Source organism: Artemia franciscana, chromosome 4 (assembly GCF_032884065.1).
Source record: "Artemia franciscana chromosome 4, ASM3288406v1, whole genome shotgun sequence".
Lineage (NCBI taxonomy): Eukaryota > Metazoa > Arthropoda > Branchiopoda > Anostraca > Artemiidae > Artemia > Artemia franciscana.
The window spans coordinates 42,608,153-42,629,324 of NC_088866.1; the positions used below are offsets into that span (position 1 = coordinate 42,608,153).

Consider the following 21,172-nt stretch of genomic DNA (forward strand, 5'->3'; position numbering starts at 1 on the left):
TTGCAAGGCAATAAATTGCTCCTAATTCACAAAAAATAGAGAAGAAATGTTTTTTTTTTTCAGTTGCAACTCCCATTGAAGTTTTTTAATACACCAACCAAAATACCAAAAATATTAATTAAAACTTCTAAATAATAGAAATGAAGGACAAAGCGAAAGGAATTTAAATCTGTTCAAGCCTTCTCCAGATAGATGTTTTTTCATAGAAAAGGAAATATTGTCTAGACATATTAAAGTCCATAAAAATATTGCAAAAAAGTTCAGTTGTGACTCGAGGCCCAGGTAAGGATTAAAAAAGCAAAAAAAAAATTCTGCCTAATTATAAGTATTTTCTGAAATGGGCTTCTAAAACATATTTAAATCACGATAGCCAAAGGGCCGAGCATCATGCCAAGGGAAATAAAGGCCGCCAACAAGAGCCAGCTGAGTTGAAAAGTATATATATATATATATATATATATATATATATATATATATATATATATATATATATATATATATATATATATATATATATATATATATATATATATATATATATATATATATATATATATATATATATATATATATATGTTCAGTTACCTGAGTAAACATGTTGATTCTTCTCCGCTACCAAAACTAAATATTTAATAGGTAAATCCAAAACAAAAGCTCGACTATAGGCCTTTACTTTAAGACCCAATTGTAAATGGGCCTTCACATTCTGAAGACGCAAATCCTCATAATACAGCAAATAATAAAGCAAAAGCAGCTGTGGAGTAATATCATCCTTTCGGGCAATTGAACTTCTATCTGAAGTTAAAACAGCTGATATTTCTTTCTCATCCAATGGCTCGTTTACAACTTCTAGCGGAGGCACTCCAGGCTTGTTCACCAATGTTAACATTGAAGATATGTACTGTTCAATTAAAGCCGGTACAGTTGGATGCAATGGCATATGACAACTCAAAATTTGCCTACAACAAAAGATCAATAATATAAAAAAAAATCGAGCAATTTTGCTTGCATGTGAATGTTCATTACATGTTTGAATGTTTCATGGCTCATTACATAAACGAAAATGTTTCAATGATAATATTTTTATCACTGAAACAAGAATACTATATTAACACCGAGTTGTACAGTAAATAGCGGTAGGATAGAGTAGAAAATACAAGACAATTAGGAACCGTCCTTAACCAAGAAAAATTTCAAACGATAATTACCTCAAATAGTCGGACCTAAGACCTTTAAAAGAATTGAGATACATTAGCTTTTTGCTAAAATATGCATTCAAAATTCTCAAACAAACTAATGTTTTTAACACACAGCTGATCCTTCCTCTGACTTGGCGTACCCCATCAGTCGCTTCCACAATTCTTCTTTTCCCTCTATCCATTGTGTCAATAGAAGATATACAACTTTTTCCCACCAGTCCCAATATCAAAAACAATTAAATACAATCCCTTCCCTGAATTCCTCATTCATTTATTGGCTCTCCAATTGTTAACGCTGGGTTTTATTGTTTAATTTCTTGTTGTATCTAACTAAATGATTAATTCAGCTCCTTCGCTGCTCACAGTATTCAGTAATCGGAACTTTTCGTATTATGTATGTAACAAAACAACAACAAAGAAAAATTTGAAAATAAAAATTTGCGAAACTCTCTAAAATTCCATCATATTTGCGTCATAGGTTTTGTAGAGACCCAACTGTATAAGAAGAGTAAAGATTCATTGTGTTGCGAGAGCAACTTTGGTTTTGTCGTGTTTTTTTTGTTCCTAGCACCCCGATTTCAGCTTATTCCTAGAAAGTGATAAGGGTCTAACCTTTGCGGTTTTTACAAAAAGTATGGACCTTAGGCCGGATTGATGAATATGACTTTGTATTTTAGAAAGCTTCGTGAACCTCTTGCCTAGGGCCAAAAAGGATGGTTTTTGCTTGTGTTTCTGTTCGTAATTTCACCCATTTCTATTCGTAATTTCAGCTAAGTTTCAGCATTCGGTTTTTTGCACTTGGGATTGCGGTAAAAAATGGTGTCAGATGTACATCTTAAACTTTAAAAGTTCTCTGTCTGCTAAAGAAATTAGAGTTTTTCGTTTGCTCCTTTCTAGGTTACGACGTTAGAAACTTGGCCTGTGGCAAAATGTGAACTTTTAAACTGAGACAGATTTATATTTTTTTTCGACGGCAGTCGATAGCTCTTGATAAGCTCATCAAAGTATATGCCATCCATTTTTTGGTAGAAAATTCCTTCATGAGATATACCAGTTTGAATGTTTAAAGGGATTGACACCTTCAGTAGTAAGGTACACACTGAAACCAAAAATAGAATACAGATACAGATATACAGATATACCGATACAGAAATGATATCAGATATGTCTCTTAAACTTTAAAAATCCTCTTATTGCTAAAGAAATAAGAGTTTATCCTTCGCTATTTTCTAAATGATGACGTTAGAAACTTGGCCTACAGCAAAAAATTCAACTTTTCAACTAAGACAGATAGAATTTTTTTTTTCGACGGCAGTCGATAGCTCTTTATGTGCTGATTAAAGTATCCATTTTCTGGTCGAAAAATTCCTTCATGAGATATATCAGTTTGAGAGTTTAAAGGGGTTGACAACTACAGTAGTAAGGTACACACTGAAACCAAAAATAGGCCGATACCAATTGTGAGACATATAGGGGAGTTTTAAGCAACAATCGGCTGTTTAGCTCATAATCATCTATGGCAATCAGGGGTTCGCAACTTTTACTAGTTGGTGTACCTATTATTTGTTTCCGGTGTATTTGATGGTAAGACCAATTTGGTTCCAGTGATAAGGCATGCCGCTTAAGTAATAAGCGGCTGTTAGGCTACAATCATCTTCAGCGATGAGGGGTTTGCAGATTTTGCTAGTTGCAATGAGGGGTTTGCTACTTTTGCAAGTTGGTGCACATATTGTTTATTTTAAGATCCTTATAGATTAACAACTTCACCGTTTAATCGAAGTGAGGAAACAAAACCAAAGTGTTGCTCTCGCAAAACTTTACTCGGCGAATCCGAACAAAGGTTGGCGCAACACCTCACGTTGCCCATGCAACGTAGATCTAGTTCAGTTTATGTTTATTACAGAATGATATTGCGCGTGTGCTCATCAAAGGTCTTGTGGAGGGCCTCCTTTTGCAAGAAAGTGTAAAGAATAAACTTTTCACAATAATTTGGTGCTTATTATGAGTCAATTCTCAGTTTACCCAAAATTTCTTAAAGCGGAGTTCGTTTTTGCTTTTGATTGTATCTCAGATGAGCACATTAAATTATAAATATGTAAGGTAAATACCGCAGACATCCTACCCCTTAACAATAAACGACTTCTATACTCTCAAAACTATAAAAGTACGAACGTAACTAATTTTTAGCATCCATATCACACGCCCAACTTTCCTTCAAGGATTTATTTCTTACTTTGTAATGCCATTATTAATCAAGTCAATGAGGCATATTTTCCAAGGAAATTCTTTCGTTCTTTCTATAAAAAATTAACTACGTTCTACATTTTTAGGGCAGCCTGCATAGAGTTAAAGACGTCATATTTTCTAACACTACAACCAAACTTTCCTACACTTTGTTATCTTTGATCTTGTCGTTAGGGTAAAAAATGTATTTTGTTTTGTTTAGGATGAAAGCAATAAACTTCTGCTTCTTCCTCTCTAACATGTTCGAAATTGTATCAGGCAATCACATTTTGGCCTTCCTGGTCTCTATCCTACGGTTGATATTTACAAGATCAGCCTACCCGACTGATTACCTTACAGAACAAAAAAACTGCTTGTATTTCTTAAAAGCCTTCGTCAACTTAAGGAATATTATACTCAATAATCACTTTAACATTATGATATTGAGTCTCTAAGGAAGTATGCTGGTGATACTAATATAATTGTCACTACTCTTGGCTAAGGCATTTCTCCACCTTGTTTTGGAGCATATACACTCCTTTCAGTGAATCATCAAATAGGGAGATAAAACAAACAAACACAGCAAATGAACTTAATTAAATAGTAGATTTAAAAATCTATAAAGCGAACCTCTTCTAAATAAATTAAAAAAAACTCAAAAGAATATTGTTTTTAGTTTTCGATGACAGGATAACTTTATTTTATTATTTTTGTTTCACGGCATTGGGGTTTGCCGCAACGGAGCAAACTCCTTGTTCTTCTCCTACACTAATTTCTTTCATTTTTCACTTTTTTCCTTTTCCTTCCTGGTTGTGCAACTTTTGGCTTTTGATATAAAATTCAATTTAATTTGTACTAGTCTACCCCTCGTCCTTTGCTGATAGTTTGAAAGAATAGAAATTCAAGGTAAATTCTCCCTTGTGGAAGACTTGCCCTCGGAGGAGAATTCCTTCGCAGTAGGTTCTCCGCGGCCAGTCCCCCCTTATACTTAAAACCTTCGCAGTAGTGTCTTTCTTGGCAATCGGATGAATAGTGTAGTAACGCATAAAGGGGGCACAGAAAGACAAGCGCTTTGAGAACACTTCACTCACTATTATTCAGTTTCACTATACTGTTTCTTATCGTAATGAAAAGTAGCAACTAAGACATTTATCATGTCCTTTTTAAGTGCCTCCAAGGTACATCCTCCATGGCTCTAAATTTTGCCAAGGGGTATGTTTTATTTTCCTTTAGAACCTCAACCCAGGCAATATCAAGATACATTTTTCTTTCGATGTTTATTTTACATATTTATTGAGACTATCATCACGATCTTCTAGTTTTCTTCCCTTTTATTTTTTTGTGTTTTTAAGTATTTTCTCCCGTTCTCCTGTTTATCAATTTCCAACTCTTTTCTTGCATTCTCCAATATATTTTACTCTTTTTCCTCTCTCCCTTGGTGTTTTAGTTGTATCTAAATTCATCTCTTACAAGCTAGCTTCTGTGGTGTTTATTCTTTGTATCGTAATTATTTTGTAAGTATTTTAGTACAGTAAATTAATTTACGAATTAACTGCATTTGATTCATCAATGAACTTGTATTAAAAGTTTTTTGAACTTAAACAATAATAGCACCTAGAATAAGAGTACCGGGTTTATAGAAGGAAAACATATGGAAGGCGATTTGATCCTACGCAGGATAGAAGTAGCTTAAATAATTTTTTTTAGTAGTCATAAAAAGAGAACAAGAAATAATAGTAAAGTACAGGCAATGAAAGAAAAAAAGAAGAAAATAAAGAAGAAGAGAAAAAAATTCTTGCTTGTAAATCCAGGGTTTAATCGACACACGGTGTTTGGTAAAAGACCGACTTTTCAGCAGTTGGTAAATGCAATTCACAGGCAAATGACTTGTCAAAGTGGCGTTCAAATCAGCTGTAACTGGGATCTTGGTAGCATGGGATGTGATCACCTACAAGAAAGGAAGCAAAATAATTCTTAGTCAATTTCGATCAACTTATTATGTGTTTATCAATTGTTAGCATAAAAGCCGAGTAATTAAGGCGTCAAAATATGAGGAGTTATAAAAAATATTACCCAACATTTTGGGCCAGCAAATCTTTATTTAAGATAAGAATAAAACAAACGTCGTCATTGCCTCTTGTTTGGCGAGAACAAATAAATTGGAAATCTTCGAGCTACAGGACACTTATACCGAAAAGATAATGACTATACTACTACTACTACTACTAATAACTCACTGCAGCACCAAGCCGCCTGAGCCCAACACAGCTCCGCACGCTCTTCCTCCAACCTAACCTATTCAAGGCCTCCCTCTTTACACCCTCCCAGGCAGTTCCCATTTCCTTTAAGTCTTTAATTATGACACCCTTCCAGCCCAGACGAGGACGACCTGCGTTCCGTGTAGCCCCAGAAGGATGGCCAAAAAGGACAATCTTTGGCAATCTGTCATCCTTCATCCACAGAACGTGGCCTAGCCATCTCAACCTTCCTTTCATTATAGCCCTAGAAAGCGGGATTGATCCACTTTTTTTGTGCAACATACTATTTGAAATACGGTCAGTCAGCCGGGTACCCAGAACGATCCATAGGCAATTTCTCTGGAAAACATATAGTAAGTTTTCATCTGCTTTTCGGAGCACCCATGCTTCAGAGCCATATTTGACCACTGTCATCACTGTAGCTTCCAATATTCTAATTTTGGTTTGCATACTTATCTTTCTATTCTTCTAAACTTTTTTTAACTGTGAAAAAACACCCTGAGCCTTAGCTATTCAACTTTTAACATCTTCACTGCTCCCACTATCTTTACTAATAATACTACCAAGGTAAGTGACGCTCCCAACCTGATCAATCTTTTGGTTACCCAACGTCACCTTTTCATCTTCACTTATTCCAAACCTTGGTGACATAGTCTTCTTAACATTAATTTTCAAGCATATTCTAGCACCCTGAACTCGCAAAACCTCTAAAAACTCATTCATTTTGTTCACACTTTCATTTAATATGCTTAAATCATCAGCATAGTGTAAGTCCAGGAGCGTTTTTCCTCCCCATTTAATTCCGGAGTCTCCAATTGCCTTTCCTGTGCTCCTTAAGACGAAGTCCATCAAAATGATCCATATAAAGGGGGATAGAACACAACCCTGCTTAACTCCTGATTTAATACAAAACTAGTTGCTAACCTCATTTCCTACCTTAACCGCAGCAGTATTATTCTCGTACATAGCACAAATCACTTTAATGTATTTTTCTGGTATACCATATAAGGATAAGACCTTTGCTAACGCTCTTCTATCAACAGAATCGAAAGCTTGGTCATAATTGATAAAACTAAGAACCCAAGGTGTTTGACAACGAAGAGACTTCTCAATTATTAACCTCAGAGTGAAAACTTGGTCGACACATCCTCTACCTTTTCTAAACACATTCTCAAGATGTTTCCGCTCATATTTCTTTAACTTTTTCCTTATCACTCATTTTGGCCCCATTCCTATCTTTAACTGGGATTAGTCCTTATTGACGACTCCCTTTCAATTTATTAACATGCCAGTATAATGACTATTGGTGCTACCTATTGTTAACTATTGGTGAAATGGTGTGAACCGTAAAAGTGGAGCATTAGAGTAAAATGGCCTCACTTGGAAGAAGAAGGATAAAATAAATATTTACAATTATGCCAAAACAAAATTATAAACACAAAACTCATACACTTTTCGTATGTTACCATATATTAAACTAAATTTTGGAGTAGGCTAGTTCTTTAACAATTTATCTCAAAACTTGTTGGTATAAACAAATAAGTATATTGAAACAACCATAAACAGTGCAATATTGTTTAAAATAGGCTAGTTCTTTAACAATCTTTTGAAAATTTTGTTGCTACGAGTATATTGGAAACAAATATAAAAAGTACAATAACTGACTTCACCTAGCAACAAGACTAAAAAAAGAAGACTTAAACAAAATTAGTTCTATTAAATCTAGCTCAGGAAATGTTAAATCGTTGACCCTAGCACTGAATCCCATACCCCTAACTCCCCCAACGAGAGTGGATTCAGTCCGGTTATGTCAATCACGAATCTACGACATTTAAAAGCGTTTTCCAATATTTCCGGTTTCCCCCTCCAACTTCCCCCAATCTCAACAGATCTGTTCGGTATTTGAAATAAGAGCTCTGAGACATGAGTTCCTACTAAATATTAAATTTCATTAGCTCCCCCAAAGAGAACGGATCCGTCCCAATTATCTAAATAACGTGATTATAGCTTGTGCTTATTCTTCCCATCAAGTTTCATCCCGATCTCTCCACTCTAAGCATTTTCCAAGATTTCCGGTTTCCAAAATTTCCAGTTTCCCCCTCCAACTCCCCCCAATGACACTGGATACGGTTGAAATTTAAAATAAGAGATCTGAGTTATGCGGTCCTTCAAGATATAAAATTTCATAAAGATCCGATCATTTTTCGTAAGTTAAAAATACGTCATTTTTTATGTTTTACAATTAACCCCCCCCCCCCCTCCCCCCAACTCCCCCAAAGAGAACGGGTCCGTTCCGGTTATGTCAATCACTTATCTAGGACTTGTGCTTATTTTTCCCACGAAGTTTCATCCCGATCCCTCCACTATAAACGTTTTCCAAAATTTTATGTTCCCCCTTCCCAAATCCCCCCAATTTCATCATATCCAGTCGGGATTTAAAATAAGAGCTCTGAGACAAGATTTCTTTCCAAATATCAAATTTCATTAATATCTGATTACTCATTCGTAAGTTAAAAATACCTCATTTTTCAAATTTTTCAGAATTAACCCTCCCCCCAACTCCCCCAAAGAGGGCGGATCCATTCCGGTTATGTAAATCATGTATCTAGGACTTTTGATTATTTTCCCCAGCAAATCCCATCCCGATCCTTCGCCTCTAAGTGTTTTCCGAGATTTTGCCCCCCCCACCCTAACTCCCCCCAATGTCACCGGATACGGTCGGGATTTAAAATAATAGCTCTGAGACACGATATCCTTCCCAACATAAAATTTTATTAAGATCAGATTACCCTTTCGTAAGTTAAAAATACCTCCTCTTTTCTAATTTTTCCTATTTAACCGTCCCCCCCAATCCCCCCCCCCCACCCAGATGGTCGAATCGGGGAAATGACAATTTCTAATTTAATCTGGTCTAGTTCCTGATATGCCTGCCAAATCTCATCATCCTAGCTTACCTGGAAGTGCCTAAAGTAGCAAAACCGGGACAAAGAGACCGACAGAATTTGCGATCGCTATATGTCACTTGGTTAATACCAAGTGCCATAAAAATTTATTCTAATCTTAACTTAAGCCTGGACATATGCTAAATAAAACAGTCAATGAGTTCAAACTGGTCGATATTGACTATATCTGTACTTATAAACACATTAAATCACAAGGCTATTGACTAAACTTCTGGTACCACAGCTATGTATCCAACATTGATCATCCGAAATTACATATAAAACTATTTTATGACACTATTTCATAGCCATGACATAGCTCAAAACGATGACACTGATAATTTTTTCATTCTTCGACGGATCAAAACCTATTTTGCAAGAGATTTACAGCGAATCCGCCCGAAGATCTTTTTTTTTATCTCATTCGGCCATTTATTTGCCCTTCTTTTTATAGAACTTTAAAAGGTGGATACAATCTTTGATCTTCATCAAGACAATATAATACAGCAACACTGATTTAATCTAAATAATTTTGGGTAAAATTAGTCGCTAACAGGAGTACCGACCCTGCAGAGAAAATATCCTCCTAATAAAAATCAGACAAAGCTTAAAATGGACCATAACAGTATCACTATCACGCCCTTTGAGAAAAACACAACAAGTGGTACTTGGCTATCATTTCCTAAATAAGGAAATGGCATATATGATTTTTAGGCGTGAGGATGCTCAGACTTCAGACACCCACGATACTCAGTTCAACCCCTAATCTGCTCAGCAGCAATAAACTCTACCCAGCTTATTATATTATTCTTTTATGTATCTCATAAGTACAAAAATGAAGAGTAATTAATACATATAAAAATCAATCCCAATCATATCAAAATATAGTAACAAGCTCAAAATAGCAACTCAACAAAATTAATTCAGAAACAAATAAGTGAAAAATAATTCATTTGAATTTCAATTTTATTAAAAAAAAAACAAAAAAAAACAGATTTCTGTCACCTGAAAATTTTTAGCTTTTTTCTACTTGGATATGGTACTTATTCTTTGTTAACTCGAGCGGATCTTTAATTTAATACATGCTTTTCAAGGATGTATTACAAGTTCATAGAGGAAAACCAAGCAAAAATTTAAGACATTCAAAATATATCACTTTAATTTAAGAAGAAATAGAAGACCAAACATTCGTTAAGATTACTGCCGCAAAGCTAACCATAGGGATAACCATCGGTTGTGGCTTGTGTAGATTTCAGTATTCATTAAAGGTATTATGACAATTATTAGACGATTTGCCCTTGTTAGTCTTTAGACGATTGTTAACCCTTGTTATTTTAGCATAAGCTTACCTGTTCTGGGAGAATATCTTGAGTAAATAGCGTCCTTATTCTAGCCAAAGCACTAGTTCTAGTTGTGATTTTCATTCCTAGAGCGTTACTCACAAAGTCGGTAATTGCAGAAAGCTGAAAAAAAAACAAAAAAATGACAAGATTTATACATAGAACTTATAAAAGAACCAAAAAAGGACAAGAAAACTTTGATTAAATTAGGTTCAGCCAGTAACACATTAAACTGGAGTACACAGTTTCCGTCAAATGCAATCCATACAACTAAATCTTAAAATCATAGTTAATTATAAATAACAAGAAAACTATGAATAAAACAACGTTTTTACTAAATTTTGGGAGAAAGATGGCAGATATTAAACAGCTGTACTTTCAAAAGCAGTAAGTTTTCTGGTTACATTTAAGTTAAAAGTTATCAAAAGAAGCAAAAAGAAATGCAAAAAGAGACTCGAGAGATTAGATAAATTTCAGCGTTAAAGGAGTATGCTTTCTTCTTTACTTACCCAACACACTCTTTTGGAAAAAAAAAATTCTTTTAACGCATCAAAAACAAACAAGCTTCTCATTTTGAAGCCGCAAAATGAGTATACTCGTCTTAATTTTATCTTCAAAGAAAAGGTGTATTTAAATGCAAAGCCGCGTCTAATCAGTAAAAAGATTAGAAGCACTACGCCTTCTTGGAGTCAAATTTTCTTCAGATTTAGCATGAATTGAACATCTCAGCATAGTGATATCCTCCTCCAGGAGGCTAGGAATTATCCTAAGATCCAAAAGTCTCATTCCTGATGTGCTCATATGGCCTCTTTTCATGTCGTGCATACGACCCGGTCATGAAATAAATGTTTCTTCTCTTTGCCAGTGCTCCAAAATCCCATATCGCTTCTCTCCAAGGTGCTCAAAATCGAGCAGCTCGCATAGCAACTTCTAGGAAACCTAATGCCAAATCTCTGCGACGAATACAAGATGATTTTGAACTCGCGGCTATGTCGGTCTTTTACAAATAAATACATTCCCCTGAATAAGAGGAGATATTAAAGCTCGTTCCTGAAAGAGCAAAGCCTTTAAGGGTAACTCGTCGAAACACAACTCGGAAAAGTACCTTGAGCAGGGTATATCCCGTCAGGAATCCCTAAAAATTAGCTCCGCCCAACGATCCGTCGTAACCTGGAATAGCCTTCCAGTAGAAGTAGTCCCATAAAACCCCTTGCTTGAGACATTCAAGCGAAGTTACAAATATGTCAAAGCTAAAAATAAGATAAAATGAGGAAGTTTTTAAGACTAGCGACAAAGCATCATTGTTGATGAAACCAATAATAATATTTCAAATTTTCAAATGAAAATATAAAAGTCTAGAGCTTAAAGTGTGGTAGGACGAAAGGCACATTATGAATTATTTTCTGGCTTCAAATTTGACCTCAAACGTTAGCAAAGAGCAGAAGATGTAAAAAGAAAAAGAGAGAGAGAGAGAAAAAACGCGAGTCGCACAAAGCATTAGAAGGAAAACAGATACATATTTGAATAAAATACACCTAGCCCTTTTTTTTAGGATAATTCAACATGTTGGTTCTTGTCTTTTTTATCTTTATAACATACAAGTACGTGAATATACTTTTGAAAAGTGTTGTGGTTTTTCAGCAGTTGAGTTAATCTGTACGTTGTTTTCCAGGGTTTTAAAAAAACTTTAATTATTTTTGCATATTCATTTTTTGTTACTATACCTCTGTGGTGGCATTGAAGATTGATGCTCTGCTTGGCAATATGGGTCCCAGGGGTCAATCCCTCCTGCAGCAAAGTTGGGCGACCGGCTTGCTACTTGTCCCTTAAAACACACCCAGCAACTAAACCGTCGATTTAAAAAACTGTGCACCAGCAATGGTTCTCTAGGATCTTCATCATATCCTGTATTATTATATATTTATCATGTTTATTTAAGTATTATTATATTTATGTTTTTACACTTATAATAATACCCACTTATTTTCTATATTGTATGATTTTATTTGTTATATACATTTCTACAAAAATTTATATCGTTTCTTAAATTTTCTTCTCCTGAGTGACAGGTTTCGTAGCCTTAGAAGGAGCTACTAGATATTGTGTTTTTATGGCACTTGGTATTAACCAAGTGACATATAGCAGTCACCAATTCTGTCGGTCTGTCTGTCGGTCCCGGTTTTGCTACTTTAGGCACTTCCAGGTAAGCTAGGACGATGAAATTTGGCAAGCGTATCAGGGACCGGACCAGATTAAATTAGAAATAGTCGTTTTCCCGATTTGACCATCTGGGGGGGAGTGGGGGCCCGGTTAATTCGCAAAAAATAGAAAAAATGAAGTATTTTTAACTTATCAGCGGGTATTTGGATCTTAATGAAATTTAATGTTTGGAATGATATTGTGTCTTAGAGCTCTTATTTTTAATCCCGACCGGATCTGATGACATTGGGGGGAGTTGGAGGGGGAAAACCTAAAGTCCCGGTTTTGCTACTTTAGGCACTTCCAGGTAAGCTAGGACGATGAAATTTGGCAAGCGTATCAGGGACCGGACCAGATTAAATTAGAAATAGTCGTTTTCCCGATTTGACCATCTGGGGGGGGGGAGAAGGGGCCGGTTAATTCGGAAAAATAGAAAAAATGAAGAATTTTTAACTTATGAGCGGGTGATTGGATCTTAATGAAATTTGATGTTTGGAATGATATTGTGTCTCAGAGCTCTTATTTTAAATCCCGACTGGGTCTGATGACATTGGGGGGAGTTGGAGGGGGGAAACCTAAAATCTTGGAAAACACTTAGAGTAGAGGGATCGGGATGAAACTTGATGGGAAAAATAAGCGCAAGTCCCAGATACATGATTGACATAATCGGAACTTATTTGCTCTCTTTGGGGTAGTTGGGAGGGGGGGGAGTAAGTCTTAAAAATTAGAAAAATGAGGTATTTTCAACTTACGAACGGGTGATCGGATCTCAATGAAATTTGATGTTTAGAAGGATATCGTGTCTTAGAGCTCTTATTTTAAATCCCGACCGGATCTGGTGATGGGGGCGGGGAGTTGGGAGGGGGAAACCTAAAACTTGGAAAACACTTAGAGTGGAGGGATCGGGATGAAACATGGTGGGAAAAATAAACACAAGTCCTAGATAGATGATTGACATAAACGGAACGGATCCGCTCTCTTTTGGGTAGTTGGGGGGGGGGGGGGGTTAATTCTGAAAAATTAGAAAAAATGAGGTATTTTTAACTTACGAATGGGTGATTGGATCTCCATGAAATTTGATTTTTAGAAGGATATCGTGGCTCAAAGCTCTTATTTTAAATCCTGACCGGATCTGGTGACATTGGGGGGAAGTTTGGGGTAGGGAGACCTAAAATGATGGGAAACCCTTAGATTGGAAGGATTGGGATGAAACTTGGTTGGAAAAATAAGCAAAAGTCTTGCATACGTAATTTACATAATTGGAACGGATCCGCTCAATTGCGGGGGGGGGGGTAATTCTGAAAAATAAGAAAAATAACGTATTTTTAACTTACGAAGGAGTGATCAGATCTTCATGAAACTTCATATTTAGAAGGACCTCGTAACTCTGATATCTTATTTTAAATCTCAACCGGATCAAACGTAATTGGGGGGGGGGGCGGTTGGGGGGACCGGAAATCTTAGAAAATAACTAAAGCGGTGAGATCAGGATGAAACTGGATGGGAAGAATAGAAACCTGTCTAAGATACGTGACTGACATAACTGGACCGGATCTGCTCTCTTTGGTGGAATTGGGAGGGGGGAGGTAATTTTGAAAATTGAGGTATTTGTAAGTTACGAAAGGGTGACCAGATCTTAATGAAATTTGATATTTAGAAGGATCTTGTGCTATAAAGTTTAACTTTAGGTTCTGACCTTCTCACAAGTGCCAAATGAGCTCTTGGCTCTTCCGACCTCGTCCAAATGAGCTCTTGGCTCTTCCGACCTCGTACCATATGAGCTCTCGGCTCTTCCGACCTCGTCACAAGTGCCATATGAGCTCTTAGCTCTTGTTTTTATTAGATGACGTAATAAATAAATTATATTCTATATTCTATTCTATAAGTTATAATAAATGTTAGATAAGATATCAATTAAGCATATTTTTGCAATTATTTCCTCCGGCTGTATTTCGACTTATTCTGTCATATCTTTTATTCATGTTTCAATAATGGCTCCGAAGTGACTTGCATTCATTATGCATTACTTTCAATATGAGTGGATTTCCTTTACTTGGATAAAACCGTACAAAACTTGCTGCTTTCTTGGTACTGTTTTGTTATCCTGGTACTGTCTAAGTTATAATAAAAGTTAGATAAGATATCAATTAAGCATATTTTTGCAATTATTTCCTCCCTCCGGCTGTATTTCGACTTGTTCTGTCATATCTTTTATTCATGTTTCAATAATGGCTCCGAAGTGACTTGCGTTCATTATGCATTACTTTCAATATGAGTGGATTTCCTTTACTTGGATAAAACCGTACAAAACATGCTGCTTTCTTGGTACTGTTTTGTTATCCTTGCTTTTCATTATTAACATTAAGAAAAAAAGGAACAGAATGAAAAAAAAGGAAGGCAAAAAAGAAAAATAACTTACTTGATTTGCATGGAAATATATGGCAAGAAGAATTAGAACTTCGCTAACTGATTTTTCACCAAAATATTTGACTTCTCTTAAAAGCCATCTCGCGTGTTGAATTATCTGTACTTCCCAATCTGATGTCACCAATGAGGGACAGGCTAATAGTGTTGAAAGACCAACTGTTGAAAATGTCACGCCGGCAGGAGTTGGAGGAGGTCTGCTGACTATCAAAGATGGTATAACAGCACATTCTTTTTCAGAAAATCTAAGAGAATACAGGCAAATTTTAATGAATTGATGACATTATACTGATGCACCATACTTTTTTTTTGGGGGGGGGGGGAATTACTAAGTACGTTTTCTCAGGTATTTTACCAGGAAATTATATGAATCTATTTAATAAATAAGAAGGCAAAACAAACTACATCCTGAAAAAAAAAAGACAAAAACAAACTTGGAATTCAAAGACGAGAGCAAAACCAAAGTGAAAGATTCTATGTAAGCTTTATGCTCTTTTTAACTGAACAAACGTTGTTTTTTAGCTGTTTTCATGGTGTCTAAACAATTTTCGGAAATTATGCTAGTTCTAGTCAGACACATTCACAGGAATTAATTTTATGGGAGGAGACTACCCCCCCCCCCCTTTATGCAACTTACTATGTTAATAGGAAAGGTGGTACAGGATGAAGACCTAATTATACCACTTTGTCTTTCAGGACAGAAAAAATTGGTCCAATTCAATGCCTACAAATAAATTTCCGCTATTATTACCCCTTTTGTTAGATTAAAAGGGTAAAATGAGCCCTAGTTACTGCATCAACAGGCTTAGACTGCTCCGTTTCATTTTATAAACACAGTGGCCTTTGTATATTGTATGTAGAGAAATGCAGAACCATCCATTCGGAGTCGCTATGAATGGTTCTGACGGCATTAAAAATCAAAAAAGTAAAATAGTAAAAATAGACTGAGTAAACTGAAACAAATTAACAAACATCTATTGGAATAACCTTACATTTCTGCTCAAGATATTAAAATAACTACTAAAATATACCCATTTACCAGAAACGACCATTGATGAAGTAGGATAACCCTACCCAGGGTTATCCTAGATACGAGGCGGACCAACGCTCCTTTATCCCCTCCTCCCCATTCTACACGCTTGATCCTACTTACATCTATATACATTATTTTAAGTAAAGGGAGATCAGGAGTCATTTTCGCAATCACCTGAATATTCATTCTATTTATCTAAAGCGCCTCTCATAAAAAGTTTGGAAATGGGGATCAAGAACAGTTTTTTATGGTCACCTAAATTTCCCACACAAAATAACCCGCTGGCCTTCACCCTAATTGTTGGCGTGAGATTAGCCGATACTCTATAGCCGTTAGCATTATAATAAAACGGCTGGTAATGAACCGTAATTTTATGGAGTGCACGTATGTTATGAATAAATGGTATACCACCCACCAGTATTCTAAAACAGGAAGGCAATATATGTATTCTAAAAAATTATCAGAATTATTGTTTGATAATATCTGTTTTGCAGTTCTTACAGCTGTTTCATGGAACAAGATCCTAGAAATCTCAACTTCGCTCTGGGATGATCTCTTTTATCAGTTTAAAAAGAGCATCACGTAAAAACTTCTCCCTCATGAGAGGCAATACTGACAAAGATATTTCTAGATTTTGCATAAGTGTTGGAGGGCGAAATTACTACAGTTTACAGTGATAACCATGTAGACCAAATTACAACAAAATATAAGATCTAAGAAATTAGAAACAAAATTCAAGTTAAATGTCAGCTCTGAAAAATACTTTAAGAAAATGCATCATCTATTTTATGGGTTGGGATTTGGTAATGGGACTATTTTGCTTAAATTCGGAGAGTGGGGACAGAGTAAGTCTATTAGTATGAAAGTCTTCAGTAAGTAAAATATAACTAATCCAAACATAATTTTTTTTTTACATTTAAATTGGATTAGGGGTAAATAAACTTACTGTTTCATGCCTGCAATGCATTTGAAGGCACAATATAGCCGTAGAAGTGAAACTCCTTTTAGTGCATTAATGCTGTCAATTTTACCACCAGCGGATAGCTGCTTGCACTTCTCCAAAAGTTCTTCCCGAAGATGATGAAATACTCGCAAATTTTCTACCTTCTAAATAGAAAAATTAAAACGATATTAAAAACAAAGCATAAACATAGCAAAGAAGCTTATAAGATTCATTTCCAAAATATAAATGAATGTGTGCAGTTTTATATCAGGAATTCTGAAATTCATAAAAGAGAAAAAATGAAGTTTTTTAGGTATTGCTTGCCCTTAATTGTTAGCATAACAAGGAGTGTGGCGCATTGGTTATAAGTGTTTTCAAAAAAATCTTTACTATTAGCTAAGAATGCCTTACAAAAAAAGTTAAAATAGCTTTTCTCGGAAGACAATTTCATTTAATTTTAAAAATTGATTTCAAGCTTTATTTTTAAAGTACCAACAACATCAAAATAAACCATTTTTCGTCCCTTGGACCCATTTTAGTCAATTAAAATTAATGCCAAAATTAAGGTCTTCCAAGATTTTTTTTTCTTTGGTCGTTTAAAAATTATGAAGTTTTCTAGGAACTACTACACTTTTATCGATGTTGCCACGTTGACCTGTGAAAACGAATATGCAAAACTAGTAAATTAAACTTAACAAAGTTTTTCGTACGCAACTTCAAACAATAGCGGTCTCTTTCTCAACCCCCAAGAGACACTTACGCCTTTTTAAGCTGTTTAGGAATATATGCTCTAAGCTTATTTTTTATTGATTTTTCGTCCTTTTCTTTTTTTTTTTTACTTGGCACCTGCTACTACGAACAGGAGCTCATATGGCACTTGTGACGAGGTTGGAACCTAAAATTATACTCGGTACTATAGTTATCCATTTTGCTGTTCTTTGTTTATTGGCAATTATTACGAAAATAAACTTGCAAATACAGTGCTCTTGTAGTCTCTTCTTGTTCGGTATTCTACCTGTAGAAAAGATAAATTAGTCACGTAGTGCGTTTCTTTTATTCTTTATGAATTCTAGTGTATTTTTTTTTATTGTTTCATTGTTGTATTCTTGTCGAATTTTTCTTTTTGATGTTTTATCTTTTTTAGCATATTTTGGAAAAGTCATGAAAAACTTTAAGAAATTAAATAAAAAAAAACAGGCTTTTTTAACTGAGAGTAAGGAGCGACATTAAAACTTAAAACCGCAGAGATTATTCAATATATGAAAGGGGCTTTTCCCTCCTCAACATCTCCCTCTTTACATTAAAGTTGTTATTGTTTTAAAAAGTAGAGTTGTGACAAAGTCAAACTTTAGCATAAAGAGTGAGGCATTGAGGAGGGGACAGCCCCTTTCATATACAGAACAATTTCTGTTCGTTTTAAGTTTTAATGTCACCCCTTACTTTCAGTTATAAAAAAAAACTTGTTTTTTATATTTAATTTTTGATTTCAAAATGTCCAATGAACATCCCTCACCATTTCCAAGACATTATTCCAATTTCTACATAATACGAAATTTTTCATTTTTAATGTAATTTAAAAAATTTCTCCCCAGTGAGGAATCGAACCCCGGTCTCCCGCGTGACAGGCGGGGATACTGACCACCATACTACCGAGGGCATATCTTCGAAAGCTCGTATAAAACTTGATAATAAGCTTACTACTACTGCTACTAACTCACTGCAGCACCAAGCCGCCTGAGGACAACACAGCTATGCACGCTCCACCTCCACCCTAATCTATTTAAAGCCTCCCTCTTTATACCCTCCCAGGAAGTTCCCATTCCCTTTAAATTTTTATTTATGACATCCTCCCAACCCAGACAAGGACGACCTGCTTCCCGTGTAGCCCCGGACGGTTGGCCAAAAAGGACAACCTTCGGTAATCTGCCATCCTTCATCCGTAGAACGTGGCCTAGCCATCTCAACCTTTCTTTCATTATAGCCCCAGAAAGCGGGATTGAACCACACTTTTCGTACAGCCTACTGTTATCTACAGTGCAATTATAAATAAACTAACTTTAATAAATTAACTTTAATAATAACTTTAATAATTAACTTTAATAACTTTAATAATTATAAATAAACTTTAATATTTTCTATTTTATATATTTTCTCAAGGCCTAGAGTGGAGACTTTCAATAAAAATGACAAAAAAAAGCTATTTCCAAAACATAGGGGAAGCGTAAATTACTTGCTCTCAAGATTTCCAAGTTTCCAAGATTTTCGTTTTCCCCTCTACCCCCCCCCCTCCAATGTCCCCGGATCCGATTGAAAATGGAGCATCTGAGACATAATATCTTTCTATATAACAAGTTTCACTATGTTCTGATCACCCATTCGTAAGATAAACATACCCCAATTTTAACGATTTCCCTTCCCTCCGGCCCCCACCCAGATGGTCGTATCAGGAAAACGACTCTTTTCCAGTCAATTTGTACAGGTCTCTGACACGCCCACCAACTTCCATCGTCCTAGCACCTCCAGAAGCACCGAACTCGCTAAAGCACTTGAAATCCCCCCCCCAAATCCCCCAAAGAGAGCGGATCCGGTCTGGTTATGTCAATCAAGTATCTAGGATCTATTCCTATGCTTATTCTTCCCACCATGTTTCATCCCGATCTCTCCACTCTAAACATTTTCCAAGATTTCGGGTTCCCCCCTCCAACTCCACACAGTGTCACCGTATCCGGTCGGGATTTGAAATAAGAGCTCTGGGACACGAGATAGATATATACTTTATTTCGTGATTAAACCAAAAACAGGTATTTCACAGAAAAAAAAAAGAAAAAAACAAACACGTACACACTACAAAAAAAAAAGAAAGAAAAAAAAGAAAAAGAATGCACACTACCTAAATCAAAACATAAACACCAACCTAAATTCAAGTCTCTTCATGCGGGATAAAAATCTGTTTACAATAGTCCGAACTCTATTATTTCTAATTATCACCGATAAAAGAAACGGCACACTTATTTCATATTCACTTAATTCGAACTCCATTACTATACATACTCAACAATAAACAGGACAATCAAAAAGAAGATGACTACATGTTTCCATTAGACATTACAGGCACAATGGAGAGTCAGCTTTCCCAATCCTATTTTAAAGATGAAGCAAATCTGCTATGTCCTGTAATAAGCTGTGTTAATCTGCTATTTGGGTGGATTTTTGATGCAGAGATAAGGTCATCTTTATTTTCAAAAAAGTTAGCCGGCCATGTGCTAACAGAATTTTTAAACTCATCAAATCATTTTGTATACAAAAACTCATTTAAAGATTTACGGTCTATATGAAAGGGCTGAGATGCACTAAAGTCATTAAAGGAATGACCCAAAAAATTTGCAATAATATGGTCAGTATAACGGCTATGATGTGCCGAATAATCAATTCCATTCAAAATAGGACTAAAAACCCTCGGCCAAATTTGAGGTCGACCATTTTTTCCGTATCTAAATATACTTAATTCCAACGCTCTTAAATCCATTGGAAGCATCCCTACGAGAGCGGTTACTACTTGCGTTCGAGCTGTGTTAAAAGATCTTGCCACCGAGCGAGGCATTCGCTGAATATTTTTTTTCTCAGTGCAAAGATCCAAATAGGACACGCGTATAAAATGTGGCTTTCGATTACTGATTTATTTAGCATCCTTAATGCATGTGGATTCAGGTTCCAAGTACTCTTGGCAACCGTTAAAAGACGAGCAGAATATTGTTTTGCAGAGTTAATTTTATGTCTAACATGGTCATTCCATAATAATTTTCTATCAAGAATAACACCCAAATATTTAACCTTACTTTTAACAGGTATCTCAATTCCATCATACATTAGCTTTACAGTCGGAAGCTGATGATTCCTTGAGAATAAAATTGCTTGTCTTGGATTTGTCAAACACAAGCTTATTAGTTTCTAACCAAATTTGGAAATACGAACATACCCTTGATGACAAGGATTCTAAAGTTGCTATTTTAATTGATATGATATTCGCACAAACATCATTAGCATATGTCTGAATTTTTACATTAGGAATATTTAGTTCTAGAAGATCATTTATATTAACCGACCATAACAAGGGGATAATATTCCACCTTGAGGACACGATGACTCTAAAATGCACGAGACACGAGATCCTTCCAAATATAAAATTTCATTAAGATCCGATCACTAGTTCATAAGTTAGAAATATCTCATTTTTTTTGTAATTTTTCTGAATTAACCGTCCCTCCACTCCTCCGCACATGGTCGAATAAGGAAAGCGACTATTTCTGATTTAATCTGGTCCGATCCCTGATACACCTGCCAACTTTCATCGTCCTAGCTTATCTGGAAGTGCCCGAACAGGCAAAACCGGAACCAACAGACCAACAGACCGAGAGACGGAAATAACGCTCACTATGTCACTTAGTAAATACCAAGTGCCATAAATACTGTAAGACTGAGAATGGGCTCTTTCATTAAAAGCTAGATGAGCAAGTACACTGAAAGTTTTTCATTGAGGGGAGATTTTGAAAGAAAATAAAAACACTTGCAGAATGAAGTTAAAACAGCTTTATTTTCTCCAAAAATCATTTC

General features: G+C 35.6%; 1 protein-coding gene across 2 annotated transcripts in view; it reads right to left on the reverse strand.

The window, feature by feature from the left end:
- LOC136026451 (integrator complex subunit 2-like) overlaps positions 1 to 21,172 on the reverse strand; it is a 77,660-nt gene that overhangs the window by 23,787 nt on the left and 32,701 nt on the right. For both annotated transcript variants that reach the window (XM_065703047.1, XM_065703048.1), the window contains 5 exons: positions 16,565 to 16,725; positions 14,581 to 14,830; positions 9,972 to 10,085; positions 5,222 to 5,370; positions 586 to 959 (listed from right to left, as the gene is read on the reverse strand). In XM_065703047.1, coding sequence (XP_065559119.1) covers positions 586 to 959; positions 5,222 to 5,370; positions 9,972 to 10,085; positions 14,581 to 14,830; positions 16,565 to 16,725 — 1,048 coding nt within the window. The remainder of the gene's footprint in view (positions 1 to 585; positions 960 to 5,221; positions 5,371 to 9,971; positions 10,086 to 14,580; positions 14,831 to 16,564; positions 16,726 to 21,172) is intronic.